Source organism: Nannospalax galili, unplaced genomic scaffold (assembly GCF_000622305.1).
Source record: "Nannospalax galili isolate Female #2095 unplaced genomic scaffold, S.galili_v1.0 scaffold189, whole genome shotgun sequence".
Lineage (NCBI taxonomy): Eukaryota > Metazoa > Chordata > Mammalia > Rodentia > Spalacidae > Nannospalax > Nannospalax galili.
In genome coordinates, this window is record NW_008360331.1 from 2,935,599 (window position 1) to 2,959,706 (window position 24,108).

The 24,108-nt window shown below is 39.3% G+C and overlaps 1 protein-coding gene across 3 annotated transcripts in view; it reads left to right on the forward strand.

Annotated features, from left to right (window-relative positions):
- Positions 1-24,108, forward strand: part of Ppp3ca (protein phosphatase 3 catalytic subunit alpha) — a 305,434-nt gene that overhangs the window by 273,763 nt on the left and 7,563 nt on the right. For all 3 annotated transcript variants that reach the window (XM_017796387.2, XM_017796386.2, XM_029560252.1), the window contains exons 10-12: positions 1,244-1,318; positions 17,524-17,608; positions 23,703-23,800. In XM_017796387.2, coding sequence (XP_017651876.1) covers positions 1,244-1,318; positions 17,524-17,608; positions 23,703-23,800 — 258 coding nt within the window. The remainder of the gene's footprint in view (positions 1-1,243; positions 1,319-17,523; positions 17,609-23,702; positions 23,801-24,108) is intronic.

Below are 24,108 nucleotides of genomic sequence, written 5' to 3' on the forward strand. Positions count from 1 at the left end.
ATTTTCTGTGTATGAGTGTATTGCCTACATGTATGTAAGTGGGGTTTTTGTCTTATAAATATCTGAGAATAATTACACAAGGCAAGTTATGAGTCACCAATTAAGACATTTCCTGATGTATATCCAAATAAATAACAAGTGCTTTGTAACAAGGCCCCCTTGGACTGCATGGCCATGTCCTGCACTGGTCCAGTCACAGCAAGCAGGCAAGTTCATCTGTTGCCTCCTCTACACATTACAGCAGTTTGAATCCTGACAACTGCCAGGCATGCTAGAGCACTAGTCTCCTTTAGATGGGTGGTTCCTGTTAATTGTTCAAAGTTTGACCCTCTTTTATGAAAGAATAGTGATATATTGCAAACCCTAACTCAGTTTTGATAATTAAATTCTACTCAGCAGCACTGAAGTTTTACTCTCCGTCACATAAAAGAACATTTCTTAAAATAACATATTACCTTAAAAATAGCTTCTGAAGAATTGCATTACATTCCTAAAACCTGGTCTAATTTCAAGAATCGTTCAATGTGCCAGCATGCACATTGCTGTAAAGTACCACAGCACTAATTTTCTGTGTATGACACTGTTATATAAGCCTGTTGCCATCTATTTACTTAACTGAATTTCTGATTCCTCTTTACCCAAGTATCTTAAAGCCTTTTTGGAAGTCAAGTGTAATGATATTTCTGTCAACATGCTCATGTCTAAAACCAGTATTCCCCAAATGACTTCAAATATATTAGTTCATCCATCAACAGTTTTTATTAAATACATACTCACCTATCACTGAGCTGAATTCTCTGAAGGATCAGAAAAATTAATAAAAAGGAATCTGCTGTTCACTCAGTCCCTGCTAAACAGAAGTCTGTCATCTGAGCTATATCAGGCAGGATCACTGTGAAAATAAAGAATTCCAAAACAACTATTTTCTCCCAGGAGTTTTGTAGGATGTTCACAGCTGATGTTTGGTTTTCCCATTTTCTACTGACCTATGTTTAATAAATATTACTAGGTTTCATAAGGATGAAATAAATAAAAAAGCCTATATAGAATCAGAAGGCTGATTGTCTTTTATAATAGTGTAGGTAGATATATTTAGAGAAAAATGATTAGACAACAGATATATATACAGATCTGACTTTAGGTAAGTCATATTATTGTAAAAGTAGCTAATTAGCATGTCAGAGTAATAAAGATATAACCGAAAATCTGAATTGTCTTTCCTTTTTTTCCTTTCTGGCTTCAGTGACTGAGATGCTGGTAAATGTCCTTAACATCTGCTCAGATGATGAACTGGGGTCCGAAGAAGATGGATTTGATGGTAAGAGGTTAAGCCTTTGTACTAATACCATTTGCCAGGTAATTACTTAGGAGCACATGGCTAACCCCCGTCATAAATTTTTAAGATTTGGTTTATGTTTTTATCATATTATTGAAAAATGAAAGCTTTTTTTTCCAAGTTACTTTAAGAAAATGTAAGAACTAAAACCATGAGAGAATTTTCCCATTACTTTGAAAGCATTGTTGAAACAAACTATTTTAATAACCATCTTTTAGTTACTTTGGGCTCACTGGGGGGAAAGGGTAATCCTTTATTTTCTAGAAGATGCTGCCATTTATGGGGCAGCTTTTCAAGTGTCCTTTACGGAGTTCTCCTGTTATTTATTTCTGTTCGGATGTGTATGATAAAAGACGGCATTTGTATATTGACATATTGGTGTCTAAGTCTGGTATTTATTGCAGCATCTGTTTTTATATAAGTCATTTCCACTAGCTGCACATGTGTGATTAGTATTTTCAAATTTTTAAGCAATATTAATACTTTCCTTATCTATATTAAATAATAAATAATAGCCAGGAGAATTTTTATTATTTTTGAGATACTATATAATTCAAAAACTGTAACTTTTCTCCAAAGACAGATGATCCATAAGGTTAAAAATGAAAGGGAAAAAAATTACTGTGGGTCCTAGTAAAGCACTCTGAAATGCATGAAAAGGGACAGTGAAGTAGCTGGGGTTGGAACAAATCTACTCTGTGGAGGACACTTAGGATTCCAAGGAGCTCTGAAGACCTTTCCTTAAAGAAGCTACAGTCTCATTAGAGAGACTGATATAGAAACAGATGATGCCAATAAGATAAGATGAATTATAGTACAAAAACTTAAGGTACCACAGGAAAGAAGATACTGTGACAAACAGAATTTAAATGACTAGCAGCCATTGAAAACTACACTTTAGTAAAATGGAAAGAGAACGTGGCCCTTTCTAAAAATTAATATTTGAATATCGTGACAATATTTACATGGTCTTAATTCTGATCACATCTAAAAATACAAAGTGCCTGTTACTGCAGGCAAAAGTGTAACGTAAAGGCTTGTGGACTGTGTAAACAGAGTCCATACACATCACTTCCATGCACACTGTATCCTTAACACACCGACCTTCTCTTCTCTGTAAGTGCTGTCGTGTCCACTCCTTGTCTTCATGTACTATTTTCAAATGATATCGTATTGCAGAGGACTATGATATATGATGTAGCGAGAGGATGTAGAAATAAAAAATAATGGTTAAAATGAGAAAAACAGTCATAGGAATTAAGCACATGCATTGACGTACTGTGTAATATACAGGGCATGGGTAGGTTTTAGTGTCAGGCAGCATTGTTCAGCAGCCGGTTTTCACTCAATTCCTTATTCCTCAGAGTCAGCCAGATAGGATACCTTCCCATCATAAAGGTCATTGATACATCTATAACAGAAACACAAGATAAAAGCACTAGAAATTTATTTAATCAGTTTGAGGTGGCACAGGAGCCATCAGAAATAAATACCTAGAAAGCTGGAATCAGTGTCTCCTTAGGGTTGATAAAGAATGGGGAGACATAAGGAAATGTGCTAGAGGACAGGGTATGATGGAAAAGGAGCTGAGTGAGGGAGAAGCCAGCAGAGCCTCTGTTCAGGCCCTCCTCAGGTCTCTAGGCCCTGCTCTCTTCCTGCGCATTGGGTGAAGGCCCTGCTGGAATGAGGACCTTCGAAGCAAAGGGGAAAGGGGACCTTCTAGGTTTTATGGCTTGCTTTATGGGAGAGGAGTTCTTGTTTCTCTGACTTGTCTTTGGGATCAGAAACACTGGTCTGTATGCTTCAAGAGAGAAGGAGCAGAGAAAGATGGGACCAAGTCAGAAAGACTTCAGTTCTGAGGCTTCTGCTTGACTTCAGAGTACTTAGCATGCCGTGCTCCATAATTTAAGCTATCATCTTCTGAATGCTGACGTTCTCAAAATTAAGATCAATTGGCATACAGTAAGCTCCCCAGTTAACAAATCTACACGTTAGCCAAGTCCGTTGGCCAATATTTACAATGCATGTAATAAAAATGTAAGATTGCTTAGACTAAGAGCACACAGACCTACATGTCTGCAATTAAGCATTAATGTATTCTCTTAGCAGATGATCTGCTGAGTGCCTGTAATGCATCAGCCTTGTTGCTGGAAGCACCTGATGGCTGTAATGCAGAGGCTGTTCCTACACAGCTCCAAAGTCTCGCTGCTCCTGAGTGACCAGCCCGTTTTCTTAATCACTTACATAAAAGGATACATTTTATGAGTTACTCTGTTCTAAAGTAATTAGTTCCAAAGTCCTTGGAAAAATTTTGTCTTTCTTTCAAAGCACATTCCACTACTCTAAAATTACCATTTTGCCTTATTCAAGTGCAGGGCAAGAACTGGTCTAGGGGCCTCGTCTGGACTTGCCAGCTGGAATTGATATTTATCTTCAATGATCCATTTATGTCAACTTGAGTATCAGTGAATTCTTTTCCTTTTTTAACAGCATCATCTGCTTTAAGCCATTTCCATGAGCTGCGTTAGTCTGATTAGTGTTTTCAGATTTTAAAATGATATTAATACTTTAAAAATGTTTGGGTCCTATTCAGAGTTCTTGGTTCCTCCATGTAATGGTTACAAGTTTGAGGATGAGCAGAAAGAAGAAAAATTATTGTCATATACGTCCTAGGAAGGGAAGATCCCATTTCTTTAGAGTGTCTTGGACCCAGCATACTTTGCTTAACAAGTAGTATGTTATTTTTTCCCTGTTGTTTATTTCCCTTAATCAGACTAAAGAGGACTCAGTTGAATGTTTCTTTTGTGTATCTGGATATGGGAAGAAGAAGAGAGAGTTGGGAATCCCAACAAGGAAAGTTCCTCGGGCTGGTGGGTGTCAGCAGCACGTGGTGGCAGTGTAGGTGCCAGTTTCCATCATAGTTTCCCAGAAGAGCCTTGAGGCTGGCAAGATGGCTCAGTTAGTAAGTGCCTGACACACAGGCACAAAGACCTGAGTTCCTGGGTATGGTGGTGCACAGCTGTAATCTAACACTGAGGGTGTAGAGATAGGCAGATCCGTAAAGCTCGTTGGGCAGCCAGTCTAGACTAATCAACAAGCTCCAGACTCGGTGAGATACTCTGTTTCAAAACATAAAGGTGGAAAGAAATGGAAGAAAGATACCTGATAGCAGCCTCTGGCCTCTAGGTGCGTGGCACACACATGCACATATACCCACACACACATATACAGACCCACACTAACAAGTATATATCAAGTATATGTACGGCACACACACGGAATTTTTTTTTAACAAAAAGAAAAGAACTTTGAGGAAGTGATGAAAGAAAAATGCCACAGAGGAAGTTGCCTTCTGCACCTAACAATAGATTTTGTTGAGAAGCTGATTGTTTCGGGAGAATTCTTAGCTCCTTGTCTTACCTTTAAGAGTAGTTTTCTCCTCTGTATGTAGAGTGGTAGCAGAAGTCCAGATACAACTGCATTAAAGTTGGAAATTCGGACATGAAGTGTACAAAGAACACTAAGAGTCTCAGGCGTTAGTAGGATATTGTCTGGCAATAGTCCTTGGCAGTTGTAGAGCCTGTCCTCTTTTGGGATCCTGGCTTTGCAGTGAGTTAAGCTGAATGCTAATACATGCTACCCTCTCATTTAATGGCTGTGAATGTGACTGATGTTTGCTCAGTTCTCATTAATGTGTCTGTTAATGGAGGAAAATACACAGAAATAAACATTTAAATGACGAGCGTATTCAACTTTGGAACAGGCAATCAAGGTGAATTCTAGTAATTTATTTTAGCATGACACAGAAATGTATGGACTTCTACAAAGAACTCAAAGAACAGTTTATAAAACTTCCCGGAGCTCTTTGAGCCTCTTTGGAAATATAACAGCATATATTTGAGTTTCTTCTTTGGCAGTAATGACAAGATAGTTTCAGTTCTCCTACCCTGTCTGCTGTGTACAGTGTCAGCCTATCTGTCATTGAGGGGTGGCCTTGGTTCCTCCTGCCAGGCTCCTTGTCGGTCCGCTGAAGATCTGAAAGGAGGATGCCACAAACATCGAATGACTCAATTAGAGCTCCCCCCTTCAGCTGTTGCTTTTAGGTAGGGGCCACCTCCTCATGAGTGATTTAGCAAGCCCTTCGCAGTATGTTGTCCCATATCCAGTGTCAACTCAAAAGTCAAAGGTAGTAACAGTACCTTTAGGGCTCATGTTTCTGTCATGTCAGGTGGAGCTCTAAGTGTCTGCAAGGCCTTTAGCAAGTAGGGACTGTCAGGAGACACCCTTCCAGGTTTGTCCAGACACTCTCCCCTTTAGCATTTGGTGATACTGATGTTGAAAATGACAGCAGCTGACAATTACGTGTTACATACACATCATTCTAAATTGGTGTGTCATAGCGCTTTTAATTAATTTTACCATTTTGGTCCCGCAAAACAAAATTATAATTCTTAAATGTAATTTGTTTTAAAATTATTAGAGAATTTATTGGGAAACTTTTATTCTCTTTAGTCTTAAAGACAACCTTCTGGTAGAGGTACTATGATTATCCCTATTTCACATATGAAGTAAAGAAAAATCAATCAATATAAAGACCACATTCATAAGCTAGTAAAGCAACAGTCTGAATTCAAAGGAGCATCTGCATCCACCTTGTTCTCAGGCTCTTGAAATATCTCCCACCTGAGATTGCTGTACTTTAAATCTTCTCCTTAGAAACAGCATGATGACAAGAAAGAAAATAACCAAAACACAAACAAATACCAAGTAATATTTAATACAGTTTCTTCTGTTAAATATACCATAGAATATTCTGTACAGATTACTGCACTGTTTTTTTCCCATAAGTATCAATGCAGCACCCAAGAGGCTAAAGCCAGGAGGGTTCTGAGGTATCCAGGCTGGGCTACATCCTGAGACCTTGTCCCCCACCAGCACCACCACCAAATAAAGATGATGCAGATGACATGCTTTCAGTTTACCTGTTTGAACATGGTCTTCCTAAGAAACTGTGCTTTCATTATGTGGAAAACTTAGGTGTATGTGAGTATATAAAGGGTCTTTTTTGGTGCACTGAGGCTTTTGGTGGATAGCAGGACTCTGTCCTCATTAGTGTCTTCCTTACAAGTAAAGGAGCTGAACTAGAAAAGGGTTGCTGTTTCACATTGGCTGGGTTTTTTTTCAATGTTGAAAGGCAAATACCAAACCTCTGTTATCTTGAAAAGTTTGGAAACAGTTCCTGCCAATGAGTGTCTTCTGAGGCCCTAATTTTTGTGTGTTAGGGTCTTTTTTTCCTTTCCACTTCTGATTTTGGATGATAAAATATTTAGTCTGTTTTCAATTTGGGGTTGTTATTCACCAGCATATTTTAGAGAAGAAAGAAATCCAAGTAGATGAATCTCATTTGGTAGTTAATCCTCATTAATGAAGAAGACTCATTGTAAACCAAGGAGTAATGAGTGATCCCAAGCAGGGGGGAAGCTGACAGACATGAAGCAGCTTTCATCACCAAGGCCTCTGTTTTGTTCATTATTATAGTGAAGAAATCTGGAATGGCAGTAAGCACTAGAAACCCAATGACAGTTTTGTGAGTTAGGAACGCCTGTTCCTTTGGTTCTCTTAGTTCTTAAAGTCATAGACTCTGAGATCACATTTTTTCCCCTCAAATACAAATTATGTTTGAGACTATGATATTTGATAAGTCTTACTAACAAGAAAATGTTGTAGAGGTAAAACTTAAGTTCTGTAGAGTACAAAAGAAAAGGGTAATAAAACTAATGCATTTCAAGCCAAATGTAGTTTCAGACTGCCCTGGAAAGACAATATTAAATTAGAATTTATGTCTGCTTTCAACTAAAGGGAAAACCACATGGTAGAGCTCCTCTCCTTAGCCACATTTTTGCCTTATCCTAATGTTAACCACAAGCAAGTCATCAAACATGAGAGCCAAGCAGATTTTTGCATGCTTCTGTGAAACTGTCTCAATTGTTTGCAAAGAAATTACCTTGCTTTGAATTCATAGCTAATTCTTTCTATCTAATATCACAGTTTCCAGAGTGGCTCCCTACTTCTGTCTACCTTTAAAAAGTCACAAAGACTCTTTGAAATGGAAAGTTAAGAACTAAAGAGACTAACGTGGCATCTTTTTGGTCCTTAAACAGCTCGGAAAGGGTTTGGCCATATGATTTCTAACAAAACTGTATTTCTGTACCATGACAAATGGATGACTTGCTATATAAGACTCCATTTGACACAAATAACTCTCATGGGAAATGCTTGGGGACCTAAAGTATACAAGGTTTACCACCAAAGTCAGGGGATTGTTTTCAGCAAATATGAAAGAATCTAAATGTGATTGGTTAGTTTAAAGAGGTGAATAATTTAAGCCTGAGAAATTCCTCCTGGAGGTTTCTTAGTGCATCTGAGATCGCACCAGCTAAAGAACCGTTAACTCTCGGCTCTTCTATGACTATGACCATTATTTATGAACAGCTCACTTGAGCATGCAGTTTTGGGTTTCCAATCTAAGGTAAATTTTTTATTTCCTATAATAATTGAGAGAGAACATATAAAATACTATTTATTTGCTTGATTTATTTTACAGTGCTGAGATCAAATGCAAAGCCTTGTGTGCATAGGCACTGGGTAAATACTGTACCACTCCCAGAAAATTCTCAGTTTTTATATGGAAATATAGAATAGATATAGCAGGGCAAAAGCTCTCTGGGAAGCCAGTGGCTATGCGATTTCTGTTCTGGCAACCTGTTCTGAAGCACCCTGAAGATAGTTAACATAATAAAAGCAGGACTTTTAGGCCTGAAAGGAAACGTGCACAGAAATGATGAGCAGGGTTATAATTGAGGAACATGGCAAATTATCTTCGTTGAAGTGGTCAGATTTAGAGAAACTGTTTGAAGCAACTTTCTATGCACTTAAAACTGTACTTCGTTGTTAAATCCACAGAACAGAGTCTAAGCAGGCAGTGGACATGAACGCTGATTGTCACATTCAGGGGCCTAGAGGTTGATAAAATTTGTTGAATAACTGGTCAGTTTCCAAGGAAAGATTAGTTCTTTTACAGACATAAATTTGAGTAAGATGGATACATATATCTCAGGAAATGCCATCAGGGTTCCAAAATAGAGTCCTTGAAATTGAAAAGAAATATGAACTGGACAGGCTCCTAATGATGAATCCATTGTGAGTGAAATAAGCCTCCAAAATTACTCATGTAGAAAGGAGTATCAGAAAATTGAGGGCTGGGCCCTAAAACTGAGCCTTCTTGGGGAAGTTAGATGAGATGGCAAGCAAGTGAAAGAGACAGCTCGGACCCTAGGAGGAGGCTGCAGACCATGCAGCTGCTGTCTGAAGGTATTTGCACACAATGCAGCAAATGTAACAGGAGACAATACCTTGGCTATTTAGACATCAGGCTGTTAAAAAGAGGTAAATAAATTGATTTTATTACAACAGAACAAAAGGAAAATTGATAGTCATTGGAATCAAGTAAAAAATAAATTCAAGTACAGAGTACCTCAACATTAATATTCCATTATGTATTTATAATTATATTTTGTCTTTTACTTATTTTTGCTTATTATAAGAAAATATTCATAGGATTTTTTTGTGTGTTATTCGCTGGTGAACCAAAAAACACATGTGGACCCTGCATTCATCCACCTTAGTCTGGTAGAGAAATTAAACCAATTTTAAATATATTAGCAAACAAAAGATTTAGAAGTTTGGCAAAGTAAACAGGAATTGGAGCAAAATATTTGATAACAAACAAGAACGAAACAGAGGATAAAACATCTTGAGAAATACTTATATGTATTTTATTGTATTAGAAAATACAGTCAGGTCAGGAATCCTTATAATTCCCCGAGGACTTTATATGAAATCTAAAACTCAATTTACCACTTCTGAGTTGTCTTATCTTTTATAATAACTGAATTTTTATAATGTAATTGGAAAATGATTTTAAAAGAACATGTAAAAAAATTACTTAATTCTGTAAGAAGATACTGAAATTTCTTATCAGCTTTTTGCTAATTATCTTCCCAATTCATTATTGTTTTTGTTCCAGTTACCTGGAAATATATTAGTGTCTGCTTTAGAAACTAAATCATTTTTGTCCCTAAGAATTTTTTCTTTATACTTTCCGTTCTTTAATGTACTTTATGCTTGCAACTCATTTTTTATTATACTTACACTTTAAAAAGAAAGCAAATTTTGCGGGGCTGGAGAGATACCTCAGTGGTTAAGAGCACACGCTGCTCTTGCAGAGAACCCAAGTTTGATTTCCAGCACCTACACGGTGACTCACAACTGCCTGTAACTCCAGTTCCAGGGGGATCTGACACCTCTGGCCTTCTCTGAGGGCACCTGCACTTATGTGTACATAATCCCACCCTCCCACCACACACACACATACACATAATTAAAAATCAAAATAAATATTTTTTAAAAAGAAAAATTGTTATATCTAATGTCATTAAATCAAAAACAGGTCTGACAGCTTGCTGAGAACTGATACTCTGAGAAGATATGACACATATTTGTTTTTCTAACAAAGCTTCCATAATGTAGAGCACACTCTTCATAGTGTGTTTAAAGGCCAAGGTTTTCAACATAGAGATAATTTTATGAGTTATTGATAACTGATCGAATAACTGCATGTTATAAGTATTGCTGTGAGTCTAAAAATGTAAAAACATTCTCTTCAGAGCATGCATTTGATGTTTGATGCACATTTAAAGATTTTGCTTGAAAAGTTGTAAAATGCTCTGAATTTTTAAATTTAACATTATTTTTCTTTGAGAAGTCTATTTTCAATCCTATGAAAAATCTTTTTACTCTTTCATTGTTTTTCTTAGCTCATAGGAAACTGGCCTCCCTTTTTTTCCTAGCTCTATAGAATAGAAATCTTGATTGGGTTTGGTCAGCTTGTCTTTCGGAGTGGTGCCCTTTGTTCTATGAACATACCCAGTAGCCCCGGTTGCTGCATTTTCCTCTAAGTGCTTACTGTCTTCTGAGGGCCAGCCATGAGCCTGGATGTCATGAATCACATATCAGGCCCCATCTCAGGGATGTTTGGTATTCACCAAGATCACATGATCAGTCTTGTCATTTACAGAGAGAGATGGCATTGTTCATAGAACTGAGCTATCCATCAGTGCAAGCATTTCCTTAAAAGCCAACACTTCTGAGAACTTCCCATTTACCGAAGCTCTGGGCTGTGTACCTTAGGAGGTATCACAGTACCTGCACATGTACTTGGTGAGTGTTGAGAATGTATGAACATGCTGCTTCTTTAATCCTTCTGCCTACTTTCGAAGTAAATCAACAGTATGCTACTATAATGAATCCTAGCTGCATTATCTCTTTGCAGCTGGTGACTTTGAGCAAATAACTTGCCAGTTCTGTCCGTTAAAATGGAGACGCCTGTAATCCCAGCACTTGGGAGGCAGAGGCAGGTGGATCTCTATGAGTGCGAGGCCACCTTGGTCTACATAGTGAGTTCCAGGTCAACTGGGGCTACATCTCAAAAAGACCCCCAAAAAAAAAAAAAAGAAAAAAAAAAAAAAAAAGAAAAAAAAAAAAAAAAACAAAAAAGAAAAACAAAAAAAAAAAAAAAAAAAGAAAGAAAGAAAAAGAAAATAAAAGAAAGAAAATGGAGATGAATAGAGCCATCTCAGGTGGTTGTTCTGAGTATTGAATTAAATAATGCAAATAGAGTACTTAGAACACCCTTCATTTTATGGATAATGAAGAGAGGCTTTGTAAGTGGCCCCCGCATAGAAAGCTAGTCATTGGGAAAGTGAGGGCTTCGACCAGGTCTTTTACTCCAAGGCACAAGATCTTCAGCACGGTGCTGTTCTGCCTCTCACATGCCAATTCATGTGAAAAAAGTGACTGAGTCAGTTCCATACCATCTGACACGAGGGCAGTCCTTCCCTAGACATTTTCAATGTTTGCCTTGGTGCCTCTAAATGGCCTCTGACTGAACAATACTTTTTGTTACAGCACATCCCTTTCTTCTAAAATAATAGCACATTTAGGAGATAGTAAATTCCTTTACCTGGGAACCATTCTGCCAGTTTCCTCTGCATTTATGTGTAGTGATTGTGGCCCAAGTCTAGTGCTCATTTCCTTGCTTCCTTTTGGGCAAAGCAGTATGCGCTCTGAACCACTGAGCCATCTCTCCAGCCACACAACAATAACTTTTAAAAGGTGGTGTTTTTCAAATTCTAATACGAAAATATTCCTCTTTTATAAAAGACATTAGACTAAGAAGTTTCTGTGTAGCTGGCTGACTTCATTTGTAACAGTTATAAAAGTGTACTGAACCTAACTAGGATCTGTTGGCTTAGACTTTTAAGAGAAATTTTTTCCAGTCCAGTATTTTGCTGGGCATGTTGTAGGAGAAGGTGACCCCAGGGAGAACTACCCTTTACTGCCTCCCTCAGCAAGCCCATTCCTCCACTGTGCCCCATGAAGAAGACTGGGACATACAGACATGCCCCACCAAAGCGCCTCTCTTTTCCCTTAAAACCAATTTCCCTCTAAGTTTAGTTTCTTTTTTTTTTCACCTTTTATCACAAAATTTTTGAGACCTGTGGGAAAGTTGAAAGAACTATACCCTATACCCATTTGTCCATCATTTAATTTCTACAGCTAATATTTTATACAGATAAAGATAGAGACCTATATCCATCTATCAGTCACAACACTTCTTCCTAAGTATCTGGCAAAGTAAGTGCTATTTATCTCTGTTACCCCTGTGATCAGACATAACTTTATTTACCTTTACCTGTAGTCCATTGCTGGAGGCTTTACAATTTAGCTTCAGGCATTTCCAAACTCTGTTCACACCAGATGTCTAGTCCTAGACATTTGAACACATGTAAGTGGCTGGTGTACCCACATGTTTAAAAGTCTCTGTGGGGAATCTTTCTTCTCCTTACTTTTCTAGCCCTATCCTCCCTGCTCCTTTATCCTTCAGTAAGAGGCCTTAAGATTTTCAAATAGCTACCTTCCATTACTAAGTATCACTATGCTGTGCCTCTAAGCAGCTGCTGTGCTGTAAAATGTTTAACAGCCTATCTTCCATGAGAGAAAATGACCCTGGTTTGTAGCATTTGCAGGTTTCCATGCTATGAATCCTCCTCCCCACCATGGCTGCTTTCAAGTTCCCACTTTGAAATTTAGGGGCATAGGGTTAAGACTTGGCATTCACCGTCTTCTGCCAGTCGTAGCACACAGGTGCCTCTTCTGTTTGTCACCATCTGTGGTAGTCTTTCCCAGCCCTTCACGGGATGTCCCACAGTAGCCTATGCCTGTTCATCCTTATTTCACTAACCACAGATGCATAGTAGAGTCACATGAACGTTGAATAAGTGAATGATTTAGAGAATAAGTTGTGTTCTACAGAGCACTTTCTGCATACCTCTAGTGCAGATCCAACTGAGTTTAGCCCTTTATAGCAATAGCTCCACAGCCACATGCTAGCTGTGTACCAGAGCAGGCCAACATCTTCAGTATGGGAAGAGCTCTTCATTCTATCACTGGGCCTCTCCTCTCTGTGATAGTTTCCAGCTCTCTTCCAAGGCTGAAACATACCCTGCAGGAGGTGACACATGCTCAGCAGGCCACCTGACACAGATAACTTTAACACTCATGGAAAGTCAGCAAGGTGCACCAGTAAGAGCAGGACTTATTTTAAGGAGCTCTTTAAAGATTCCCGTAGTCTACATTTTGGCTCCCCAACTTTGAGGAACATAGAGCATGCAGGGTTGTTAGATTACTAAAACAATAAAATGATGCCTCAGGCTTAAAAAAACACCAAAACTTAGAAGTTGAAAATGAAGCAAAAGCAAGTCATAATTATCTGTTTGAATGAAAACAAAAAAGTTTGCTCAAAATTACTGTTTCCTTAACATATGAAATACTACTATCTTTCAGTTTTGGACTTCCAAGTTAAAATAAGAGATTATATTATTTTCAATGAAAAATACTACATTTTTTATGTAAGCATTATCTTATGCCTTCATTACTTAAATGTAACCATGGTACATGGCCACAGCTTAAAGTGGTACCAAGAATGTTAAATGTGATATTACATGTGCATGTGGCATGTAATAAAATTCTGGCAAACATGCATATTTTTTTTTTGATCTTTGTAATGAAGTATGGACTGTGAGAACCTTTAGTGGAACCTGCATTTTCAAAACAGCTTTAGTCATCTCTGGAAAATACCAAAATCTAGGAATAGCAGTACTAAGCACACCAGGACATGTATATGTTAACTTCATCCCATCCTGCTGTGGTTAATGGGAATTCCTGTAGTCATGAAGACACATGACTAATAGACACATTTTTATATTTCACATTTTATGAAGTTATACCTGCATAATATGAGTTTCATTGAGATGCCTTTAATCCCAGCACTCAGGAGGCAGAGGCAGGCGGATCTCTGTGAGTTTGAGGCTAGCCTGGTCTCCATAGCAAATTCAGGCCAGCTGGGGCTACAGGGAGACCCTGTCTCAAAAAGATGAAAAAAATATATATTTAAGGCTATCTCCAACAGAAAATGCTAAGAAACTAGTCTTGACAGGTATGATGGTTCATACCTGTAATCCCAATAACTTTGAGGCTGAGACCAGAGGATTGCCATAATGTTTGAGGCCAGCTGAGCTACAGAATAATGTGGGGGGCTGGGGGGCACTGACTAAATGAGGTTTGTTTGTTTGTTTGTTTTTTGAGACAGGGCCTCACTGTGCCCTGGTCGGCCTCTAGCTCTCTATGTAGTACAGACTGGCCTTGAACTAAGATCCACTTGCCTTAGCCTCCCAAGTGCTAGGATTAAAGGCATGCACCACCACGCCTGATTTATATATTGTCTTAACATTTCTTCTTGGCATCTATGATAAGATTATTTGAACTTTGAGTCACTGTATTCTAATATTTATGAAAAAGATGATAAAGCTTTTTACTGCATTACTGAAAAATTTCTAAAAGAGGATATTTCAGTACGAAAGTTATATAGTTATATAGTTATATATATTCATTTAGAAACACACCTATACATATATAAAGTAGAATACTTGTTATGTACCTTACAGTAATTTACCATATATGAAAATGTAAGTAGTGTAGAAGTGCCCATCTCATATCTGAAATGTAGCACTGAACAGTTTTCTGAGTCAGCTCTCAGTGAGCTGAGAGACAGAGTTCAACATAATTTATTTCCGTCCTTCTCCTACTTAGATTCTTTGCATTGCTCGGGTTCTGGTTTTCACACGTCCTTTATTGGAAACTGTTCTGTGAGATCATTCTTCCATAGTTCTCACTCACTTGCTCTTGTTTGACCCTTCTCATTTCTCCTAAATATGTGCAGTCTTATTTCTAACCTCTTTAACTGCTCCTCACTGCTTTTTGTTGTTGTTGCATTTCTAAATATAGACACCCTCTCTGGAGCTCACCCACACTTTCCATTCTCTGTGTCAGTAGATTGGTTTCATGATCTGGCCACTCTGTGTATTGGAGAGAGCCAGAGTCTTTTCCCTTGCCCAGCACACCATGACCTCTGCCATGACTGGGTCAGCAGGGTGGGAAATGCTCACCAAAGAGTAGTAATGGCGGTGTTGGGCGGAGAGCAGCCCTGACCTGAAACCATGAGGAAGCACAGAGGACGAGTGTCCCACACAGACCACTTCCACTCACTTAGGATATTTTAAAAAACAAATGGCCGTCAGCATTCTCATGGTCATTAGTCACCTACAATCTAAGTACGTGAATCCAGAAACCCCATGACTCTTGATTGCCAAGGATTATATTGGAGAATGGTTTTCTTCTACATGGATTCTCCGCCCTCACTCCACCCAACTGCAGGCAGAGTGGCTGGAAATAAGCAAGCCCTGCCCATGCATATGTGGGTGTGATAGGGCACCTTCTTGGCCATAGCCACGCCATGTTGACATTTAGGCTGGCTCTAGTCTCTGAAATTATCAGGCAGTTGGCCCAGGGTATGGGAACAGACATCAGCAGGACCCCACTTGTGTTGAGAACAGGTGTCCTGAGATGTACCAGCTAACTGCAGATTTATGGCTTCTCTAGGTTATGCTTGGCTTGCTCCTGCAAAATAGTAAAAGAATAGAAATTGTTAAGGCGACTTTCCACCTGTAAGCTTAGGAACTCAAACTTTTCACCCCCTGGTTATGGTTTTTCTGTATAAAAACTTACCCTAGAGACAGTTCGTGGCTGTACTTGCGTTCCGACACCCTTGCATAGTCACTGGCCAGCTAGTGAAAGACTTTCATTCGGCAAAGTTTTGTCTGTGGTGAAGTGCCTCACAACATGGGGAGGCAACTCCTATGGTGTGATTTCCACAAAAGAGAAATAAACAGAACTATAAACAGAAATATGGGCCGCTTTCAGGTCCGAGGGAATGTGGAAGGATGCCAGCTCATTGACTGGTTCCCACCTGGGGATATCCTTGCACTGTGAGGCGAATATGCATGTCACCTTTGAAGCCTAATCACTTAAGTGAAGAAGAAGTCCCATTGTGTCTTTTCTTGAATGAGGAGGAAAAAGCAGAGAGCATGTCTCCAGCCATTTCAAAATTGCCCACTGTCACGAGTTTCTGTTCTTGAAGAAATGTTAGCTAGCCTGATGGTTAATTGCTTGCCCTTTAACACTGTCAAGGTCCAAATTATGTTCACAAAAGCCCTCAAAAAAGAGTCAGAGTCTTTCCTTTAAAAGGAGTTAGAAAGCTTGTTTTTGCCATGGGTTAAAAGACCAAAACATTTATCAATTAGCACCTATATATTCCAGCCTCAGCAAGTTTTGGTGACTAAAATTGTTCTTTCAAATTTGGGACACTCTGATGTTACAGGGTAGGGAGGAGGGTGGTAATTCGATACATGCTAGACACAGTAGACAGTGGAGGAGAAAGAAAAATTGCTGTGCTGCTACTTCCTGTAAAGTCTCATGTAACACAAAATGTTTTAGTTTAGACCTTTCATCACTGAGAAGACAGTGTAAGCAGAAGCAGTTACTTATTTGGGCTCATGATGTCAGGGGTTTCTATCCACGGTATTGTGAAGAAGAGCCACTCACAGCCTGGGCCTCGGGAAACAGCGAGGTGGAATGCCCAGACCAGCTGCCTGTCTCCCTTTTCCCCTCTTATTTTCTCCAGGCCCCCAGCTTATAATGTCACCCACATTCAGGGTAGATAATTTACCTTTAGTTAAAGCTCAGGAAATGCCAAAGAATATCCAAGCGTGAACTTTATTAATCTCCTACGCACTGCTCAGTCCAGTCAAGTTGACACTACTAAGTATCGCTTCTTTTTTTAAACTTGGATTATAAGGAAAAAAGTCTTTAAGAAGGGCTGGGGTTATATCTCCGTGTAAGAGTGTTTATTAGCATTCGTTGGGACCTAAGGTCAATCTCCGGTAGCACACAAAAAAAGTTTTTGAGAGGTGTATTTCTATGTTTTGTCCATCTCCAGTGTATTTTGAGAATTAAAAAAATAAAATAGATGTGTTAAAGATTATACTGTACTCTGAGAAAATATTTTTGGAAAGAAAATATATTAGCAATAATTCGTATAGATTGATTTTTATTCATCTGAAAAATTCAAGAAGTTATAAAACTTATAAACCGAGCCTCTGTCTCGGTTTCCCACATCCTAGAACTTGTCAAGAAAGAATATCTGACCAGTGGAATAAGGCAGGCACTCCTCCCAGGAGCCAGGGTTAGTAATGCCTATAGTGTGTTTGCTTCAGGGGAGGGATTTTAGAAAAGCAGTAATTTCCTAGAGGGATCTCCCAGCAGAGAGAAGAAAGACTAGGAAATGGCTCAATCATCTCCTCAAAAGAGAAGGAATGTCAAACCCAGAAAATGGGAAGGAGCCACCATTCCGTGATCTTCTTACCTTCCACCCCAACCAGTTCTCAACGCTTCCTCTTTGGCTCATGGATCACATCCTGGTGTAAGGTCCAAGGCACGGATGTGAACATTTGATTTAAAGATAACTAACAGGAAGCAAAATCAAACAAAGTAAAATTGATGGCTTGATCATGCTTATTATAATTTGTTGCCCAGGTAGATTTGCAAAGTAGTTACAGGTAGACAAGAAGTCACTGATGGCTACTTTTTTTTTTTTTTTTTTTTAAATACAGGAGCCACTGCTGCAGCACGGAAGGAAGTGATACGGAACAAGATCCGAGCAATAGGAAAAATGGCCAGAGTGTTCTCGGTTCTCAGGTAGCCCTGTTTTTTCCTATTTCTGTTTGGAATTTTAATACGTCACTGAATAGCTATCTTAATACTTTAATCTGATCATTTAAACCTTTCACTGGGAAATATTTGTTTTCCTTGAATTATTTTTCTCCTTTTAAATGGAATTGTCAGTTCATCAGTATTTTACTTCCATTGCAATCTAAGTCATCTCCATGAAGAAAGTGCATGTAAGTGAATTACATTGCACTTTATCCCTCTGTTTGCTGCAGGATTTTAAAACATTCATTTCACAAAGGGGGAAGCTATTACAATCCTTTTTAGTTTGTATTCTGGCTTTGTGGGAAAAGATGAATTTATTGGACACATTTCGCCAGGTTTCTAGGAAATGAACATCAACCATAATAACACCGTTCATGTAAACTCTAGTGAATCACTGAAAGGTACAAAAGTTACTTAATGCTTTAGTTCCATAGTAGTCTGTTTTCCAAATGGATCTGGAATCATGCTGTTCTTATTAAGCATGTGTTTTTAAAACAATTTCTTAAAGGGAATTCCTTACACTTAAATTTAATTATATATTCCTAGGTAATGCACAGCAATTATATTTCTCGGCACAGATGACTTTAAAATACGGTACAGTTTTGCATGAGGAATCCAGTCAGCTCACAATCACATTCGTTAATGAGGACAGGAAGCTAGGCCTTAGGAACCCCTGCACCTACATATCCTATAACTTCATAATCTAATTTTTGCCAAATGTTTGCCTTCTATTTTTAATGTGTATGTGAGATACATGTGTGCCCACACACATGTAGGTATGTGTGCATGCAATTGGAAGATTGAAATTGACCTCAGGTGTCTTTCTCAATTGCTTTTTATTTATTGAGGCAGTGTCTCTTGCCGAACTTGGCACTCACCCATTCTAGTCTAGCCAGCTTGTTCTGGGTATCCCGTCTCCTGAATGCTGGGATTATAGGTTTTTATATGGATTCTGGTGATCCGATTCCTCTCCTCCTGCTTGTACAGATGAATGCTTTATCCACTGAGCCATCTCCCAACCTTTATTGTTTCCCTTAAAGGAGCAATGGCAGCTTTTGAGTTCTTGTTATTTCTATGCTACTTCTGATTGTCATTGAATTGACTTGATGCTGAAAGCAGGGGGCCATGAGAAGGATCAAAAGCATCACCATCCTTTCACAAGGATACTCAAAGTCAGCAACAACCCTGTGGCATCCAAAGGCAGCATGAAAAGTTACATCGAAAGAGCAAAAGGAGCATCATCACCCCTTATGTCTTAGTGAGTGAGGCTCTAATGCTCTAATATTCCTCATTCCTCACTAAACTTTAGAACTCATTCATTCATGAAATGAATAAATTCAATAAAACTAAAAATTGAGTATGTACTACGAAGCAAAATAAAGCACTGTAGAGGGATATCACATGGGGGATATGGTACTTCATGTGGGCACCAAAAAAATTTTCTGAGTAAAGACCTTTGAGCAAATACACATGACCTTCGTAAAGAAACAGTATAAAAATGATGAATGGATTGAGAGAGCTCAGGCAAAGGAGATAGCGGGTGCAAAGGTCCTTACTTGGAAACAAGTGCAGCTAGAAAAATGTCCTGTGGGGACAAATGACTGTATTGAAAAGCCTACGTCATGAACACTGGCACCTCAGTCATGAACACTGGCACATGTGTTATGCCTCAGACTTACCAAATGCTGCTCTTCTTTTTCAACTGAAGTCTCTAGGAGAAATTAAAGCACCTCTAAGTGTTTCCATGTGCAAATACATATAGACGAAAGAGAGAAGCGCTAACATAAGAGAAAGTTTTCATCAGAGTTCTCAAACCACATGAAGGTGGAAGGATCAGTGTTATGGAATCTAAATGTTGGGATGATTCCTCCAGGTCCCTGACTGCTGTTGTGTATGGCTGTTTCCAGATGAGAAATGGACTACTTAAACCCATTGATAACCAGTTGTAAGGATAAACAAGGTGCACACCCTTGCATTCCTATGATAGAAGCACGTAAGGGATGTATAGAGTGTAGAAGGATCATGGCCAGAGAAAAGCTAAACTAGGAAGTCATGCTGAGCATTAAATGGAAACTGGAATTTGAGTTAGACGTCCCAGCAGCCAGATTGGAATGATGGGCATATAAATTAATAATAAGCAGGTGCTCTGCTGTGGCAGTGAACAGGAGGGAGCCTTTATAGTCCCTGGATAGGTAGAACTCCAGCAGCGAGGCTACTCTTGTAAGAGAATTCACGGGCCCAGTCATGAGAAGTCATAAGGAGCAGTCACATGGTCTTGGCACAATGTTGATAGAATCTCTTTTTGAGGTACATGCTAAATGCTGGACGTTGGCCCCCATAGTGTGCATATTTAACAGTAATCTACCTAGCAAACTCATAAGGCTGGCATCACCTTCCCTTACAATGGAGAGTGGAGGGAGACTACATGCCTACACTCAATGGCAGAGCAGTGCTAACTTGAATCTTATTCAGAATTAAATAATGTAGCCTAGAATGATTGTAAATAGTGGTAATAGTCTCTTAGTGAATTCTAGGTATGTGAACGAGCTTACCAGTAAAAGGCTTGAGTGAATAATTTAGTTAACATCGAGGCTGAAAAATACTTATTAAATCCTCAGGGTCTTGAATATCATGATAAAGTGTTTAATTTTTCTATGACTTGGCAGTGAGGCATCTTGGAATGATTTTCACAGAATAAGAGGCATGCCATAACTCATGCCTTAGATACATATGCTAATGCCAGTGTGGAATAATTAGTGAGCTGACTATTGGTAACAGAAAGAATATGCCACTAAGTAATCCAAGCAAAATGTACAACCAGGCTAGTGATAAGGAAAGCAAAGGAACTGGCATTTGTAAGCCTGGAAAACGCTTTTGTCTAAGAAAGTATTCCTCCAAACATCAAACGTACTTATTTGGGTGACTGCAATGAATTAAACCTGGCAGAACCTTCATGTTGATGCAGTTGGAAATTCTACACTAAGGCTTCAAAGAGAAGTTAAGCTCAGAAATGCAGAGAGGATCAAACAAGAAAAGAGAAAAACTGAAGGAAAACAAACATAGGAGGAAGAAATCAACAGTGCTTCAGAGCCAGGCTTTCTAGTAGAAAGGCAACACCTCCATCTCGGAACCACTGTAAAAGGTGGCACAAGTTAACATGTGATCAGTATGGCACTTATTCATGAAGTGTATCCAGCCTCTTTCACGATCTGTCCTTGAAAATTGGTATGTAGTTTTGAATTACAGCACACCTCAACTCAGACTAGCCATGGTTCCAGAGGAAAAAGATCTGAGAAGGGTGTGTCAGAAAAAGAGACCCGGATAAATATGATTAAAGGAAGTTTTTGATAAGGTCACGCTCCTCAGTGGGAATACAGAACAGCCCTTTTCATGGGAACTCAGCAGAGAAGGTTGGAATTCGAGCGGAGGCTTCTGTGTGAAGCAGGTATGGGAGTCAGAAGAACTGAAGGAGGCAAGAAATGTGAAGAAAAGGACAGAGCAAGGGGGAAGACAGGCCGATCCTCTGTGCTAGGATTTCTGCGCAGTTCATCACTAAAGCCCTATAGCTATAATGTGATTTTATAGATGAGGAAACTAAAGCCCAGAATAGTGACAGGCAGTGTGATCTCCATCATAACACTAGGGTTTTTTCCTGAGAGTATCTGATTCCAAAGGTCTGACCCCCCCCAAAAAAAAGTCCCATTGTCCTTGGTACAGAATTTTAAAGTTTTGAAAATTAAAAAATAATACTTTAGATCACCAGAATATCCATGTCAGTAAAAAACTAGTAACCAATTTATCCCTGATCATTGTTGATTTCTCTTGTTCATTCTGCTTGATCAGCCTTGCTTTTAAAATAGGATTTGATAATCAGGATTCAGTATATAGCAATACCAGTCATGAGGCTTAAGCCTGATGTGAATATAAAGGAAAGATAAATTCATTTTTGTAGAAGTACTCCTGAGTCTTCCAAATCTGCCTATTAGTATTCAAGGTATTTCTTCTTCATGTGACCTAGTGGTTGGATATCAGAAGCCAGAAAAGGTTGAAATGCCTCTATGAATACAAACAATGATTAATTGGCCAGATCAGTCCTAATATTCATGAGTAAACTCTGCAGTCAAGGTGACACGATGTAAACTACATCAGTGCTGCCATTCTCCACTCCATTTTTCTTTTACTGCTTTTGCTGGTAGATGCTTTTTGAATGTGAAATGGGCACCTGGTGTTAATGCAGTATGGGCTAGGATGGGAGAGGGGTCAGTACAGACAGAAAGCCCTGCTCTCAAAAGCTTGACAAGTGAAGTAGGGTGGGCATTAGAGACCAAAAATAAACAAAATAGATAAGGTGAGATCATCAAGAGTGTATGGAAGGTGACAGTTCTCTGAAGGAACATTAGGTGATACTGGAGCAGATAACCTGGAATGAGGAACAACACCCTGGGGTACAGTGTGCTGGCTGCGGAACAGTGACTGGTAGAGAATGTGGTCTCGGAGCTGGGTAAGAATGGGAGTGTGTGTGGACAGGAAGTAGTTTTTTGATGTCTCTGTGGGGCCTGCTGAAGAGTTGACCTTTCAATTTTAACTTTCACTCCTATTGAAAGAGGGCATCAGGGCATTTTGTATCAAGGAACGACAGAGCTGGCATTGGTACTTAAAGGATTCAAGATGCCTTTTTGCCTGAGAATATCAATGAAGGAGGCAAGCCTGTGACAAGACGAGGCAGAATGGCCTTCTGTAAGGCTGCTGTAATCCAGATAAAGATGCTAGTGATGGGCACGAGAAAAGCATCACAATGAACCATGTGCTGTGTGGTACCATTCATGTGAAATAACCCTAGAGACAATCTGCACGTAAAATGAGGAGTTAGGCCAGAAAGAAGGGGAGAGCGATGGCTGGTGTGTCCAGACTTCCTCTTGGGTGGTGAAGTGTTCTAAGATGGATTGGGGTGACAGTTGTACATGTCGATGGATATGAGAACATGGACCCATATACAGTGATTGAATGGCTTATGTCTGTGTTAACTGTATCTCAATAAAGCCATGTTTCAGAGATGAAATGGTAGGTTTGTGAGAAGAGCTAGGATAAAGGGAATGTTCGGGGTAGAGGCATCAAGATTTACTACTGGAGTGGCTGTAGAAGCAGAGAAAGGAAGACATTACAAGACAGTCCTGTGAGCTTCAGGAACTAAATGATGGTCTTTTCAATTATTTCTGAGTTGAGGAAAGTAACAGATTTAGAGAATAATTGAGGAAATTGTTTTAGCCACATTAAGAATCCTCATGAAAATGTTGGTGGTTACACCTATTAATATATATGATATATATAATATATATACACACATACAAAACATGCTTTAATTTTTTTTCTACACATGTAGAGTCTGCTATGTGGAAAGATAAGAGGTTATTCCAATTTCATAGTTATTAAGTCTGATAGTAAGTCAAGGTAATTGTTAAATGATAAATTGAAATAATGGTGTATTTACAATTTAAAAGTGGTCATATGAATAGTGGTCATTTCATAGCAGTAGTGAGGAGAGGGCCTGACAAGGCAGCGCTCACAAATGTTGCCAGCCAGTTGGCCAGTGGCTGCCAGCATTCCGTGTGTCTGTCCTGTAAAGATCAGATGCCTTTCTGATCCCCTGCAGTAATTTCCTGTTCTCACATCTGAGCCAAGGCTCACATTTTTTTCTTCAACTTCCTGTACATTCTGATTTTCTCTTCCAAGTAGTTCAATTCCAGTGACTGTTGCTGAGCCCTTGGCTGAAAATCAGGTCTGTGAACACACCACCGCTCACCTGGTACATGTACACAGCAAATACTTGGTCTTGTGATACCTGGTTACATACCACAATTGTCTCTGGTATCTTCAATATGCAGAAGGGACCATACCTCCGAATTGACAGAGTATAATTTTATCACCACAGTCATTTATAAAGTATTATTGCTTCAATGTAAACATATAAAAATACTTTTAAATTAGCAGTAGATCCAGAGAGACAGTATGAGGTAAATGCGTGTTCTTATCTGTCATTTTTTTCAAAGAAGTTAACTTCTCCCCACTTTGTGCCTTGCAGAGAAGAGAGTGAGAGTGTTCTGACGCTGAAAGGCTTGACCCCAACCGGCATGCTCCCCAGCGGAGTGCTTTCTGGAGGGAAACAAACCCTGCAAAGCGGTAAGCAGGCCCTGTGGTATGACGGAGCACACGGGAGCACCTGGCCAGCTGTGTCAGAAGCGCCCTGAGTTACTCATTCACTGAAGCTGTCTCACTCCTCAGTTCTTCTTGGCTGGAAGAAGAGCTGAAACTCGCACATCAGTTTGGTCAGTCGTGCCCAACATGAGAGCACCCTCATCCACTGCAACGCACCTCCTTCCCTCATCGGCACACAAATCCTCAGGCATACCTACAGGACATCCCACTTAGGTTGCCTATATACACAGTAGACCCAACCTCGTGGAGCCCCCTCACCCCTTAGTCAGTCA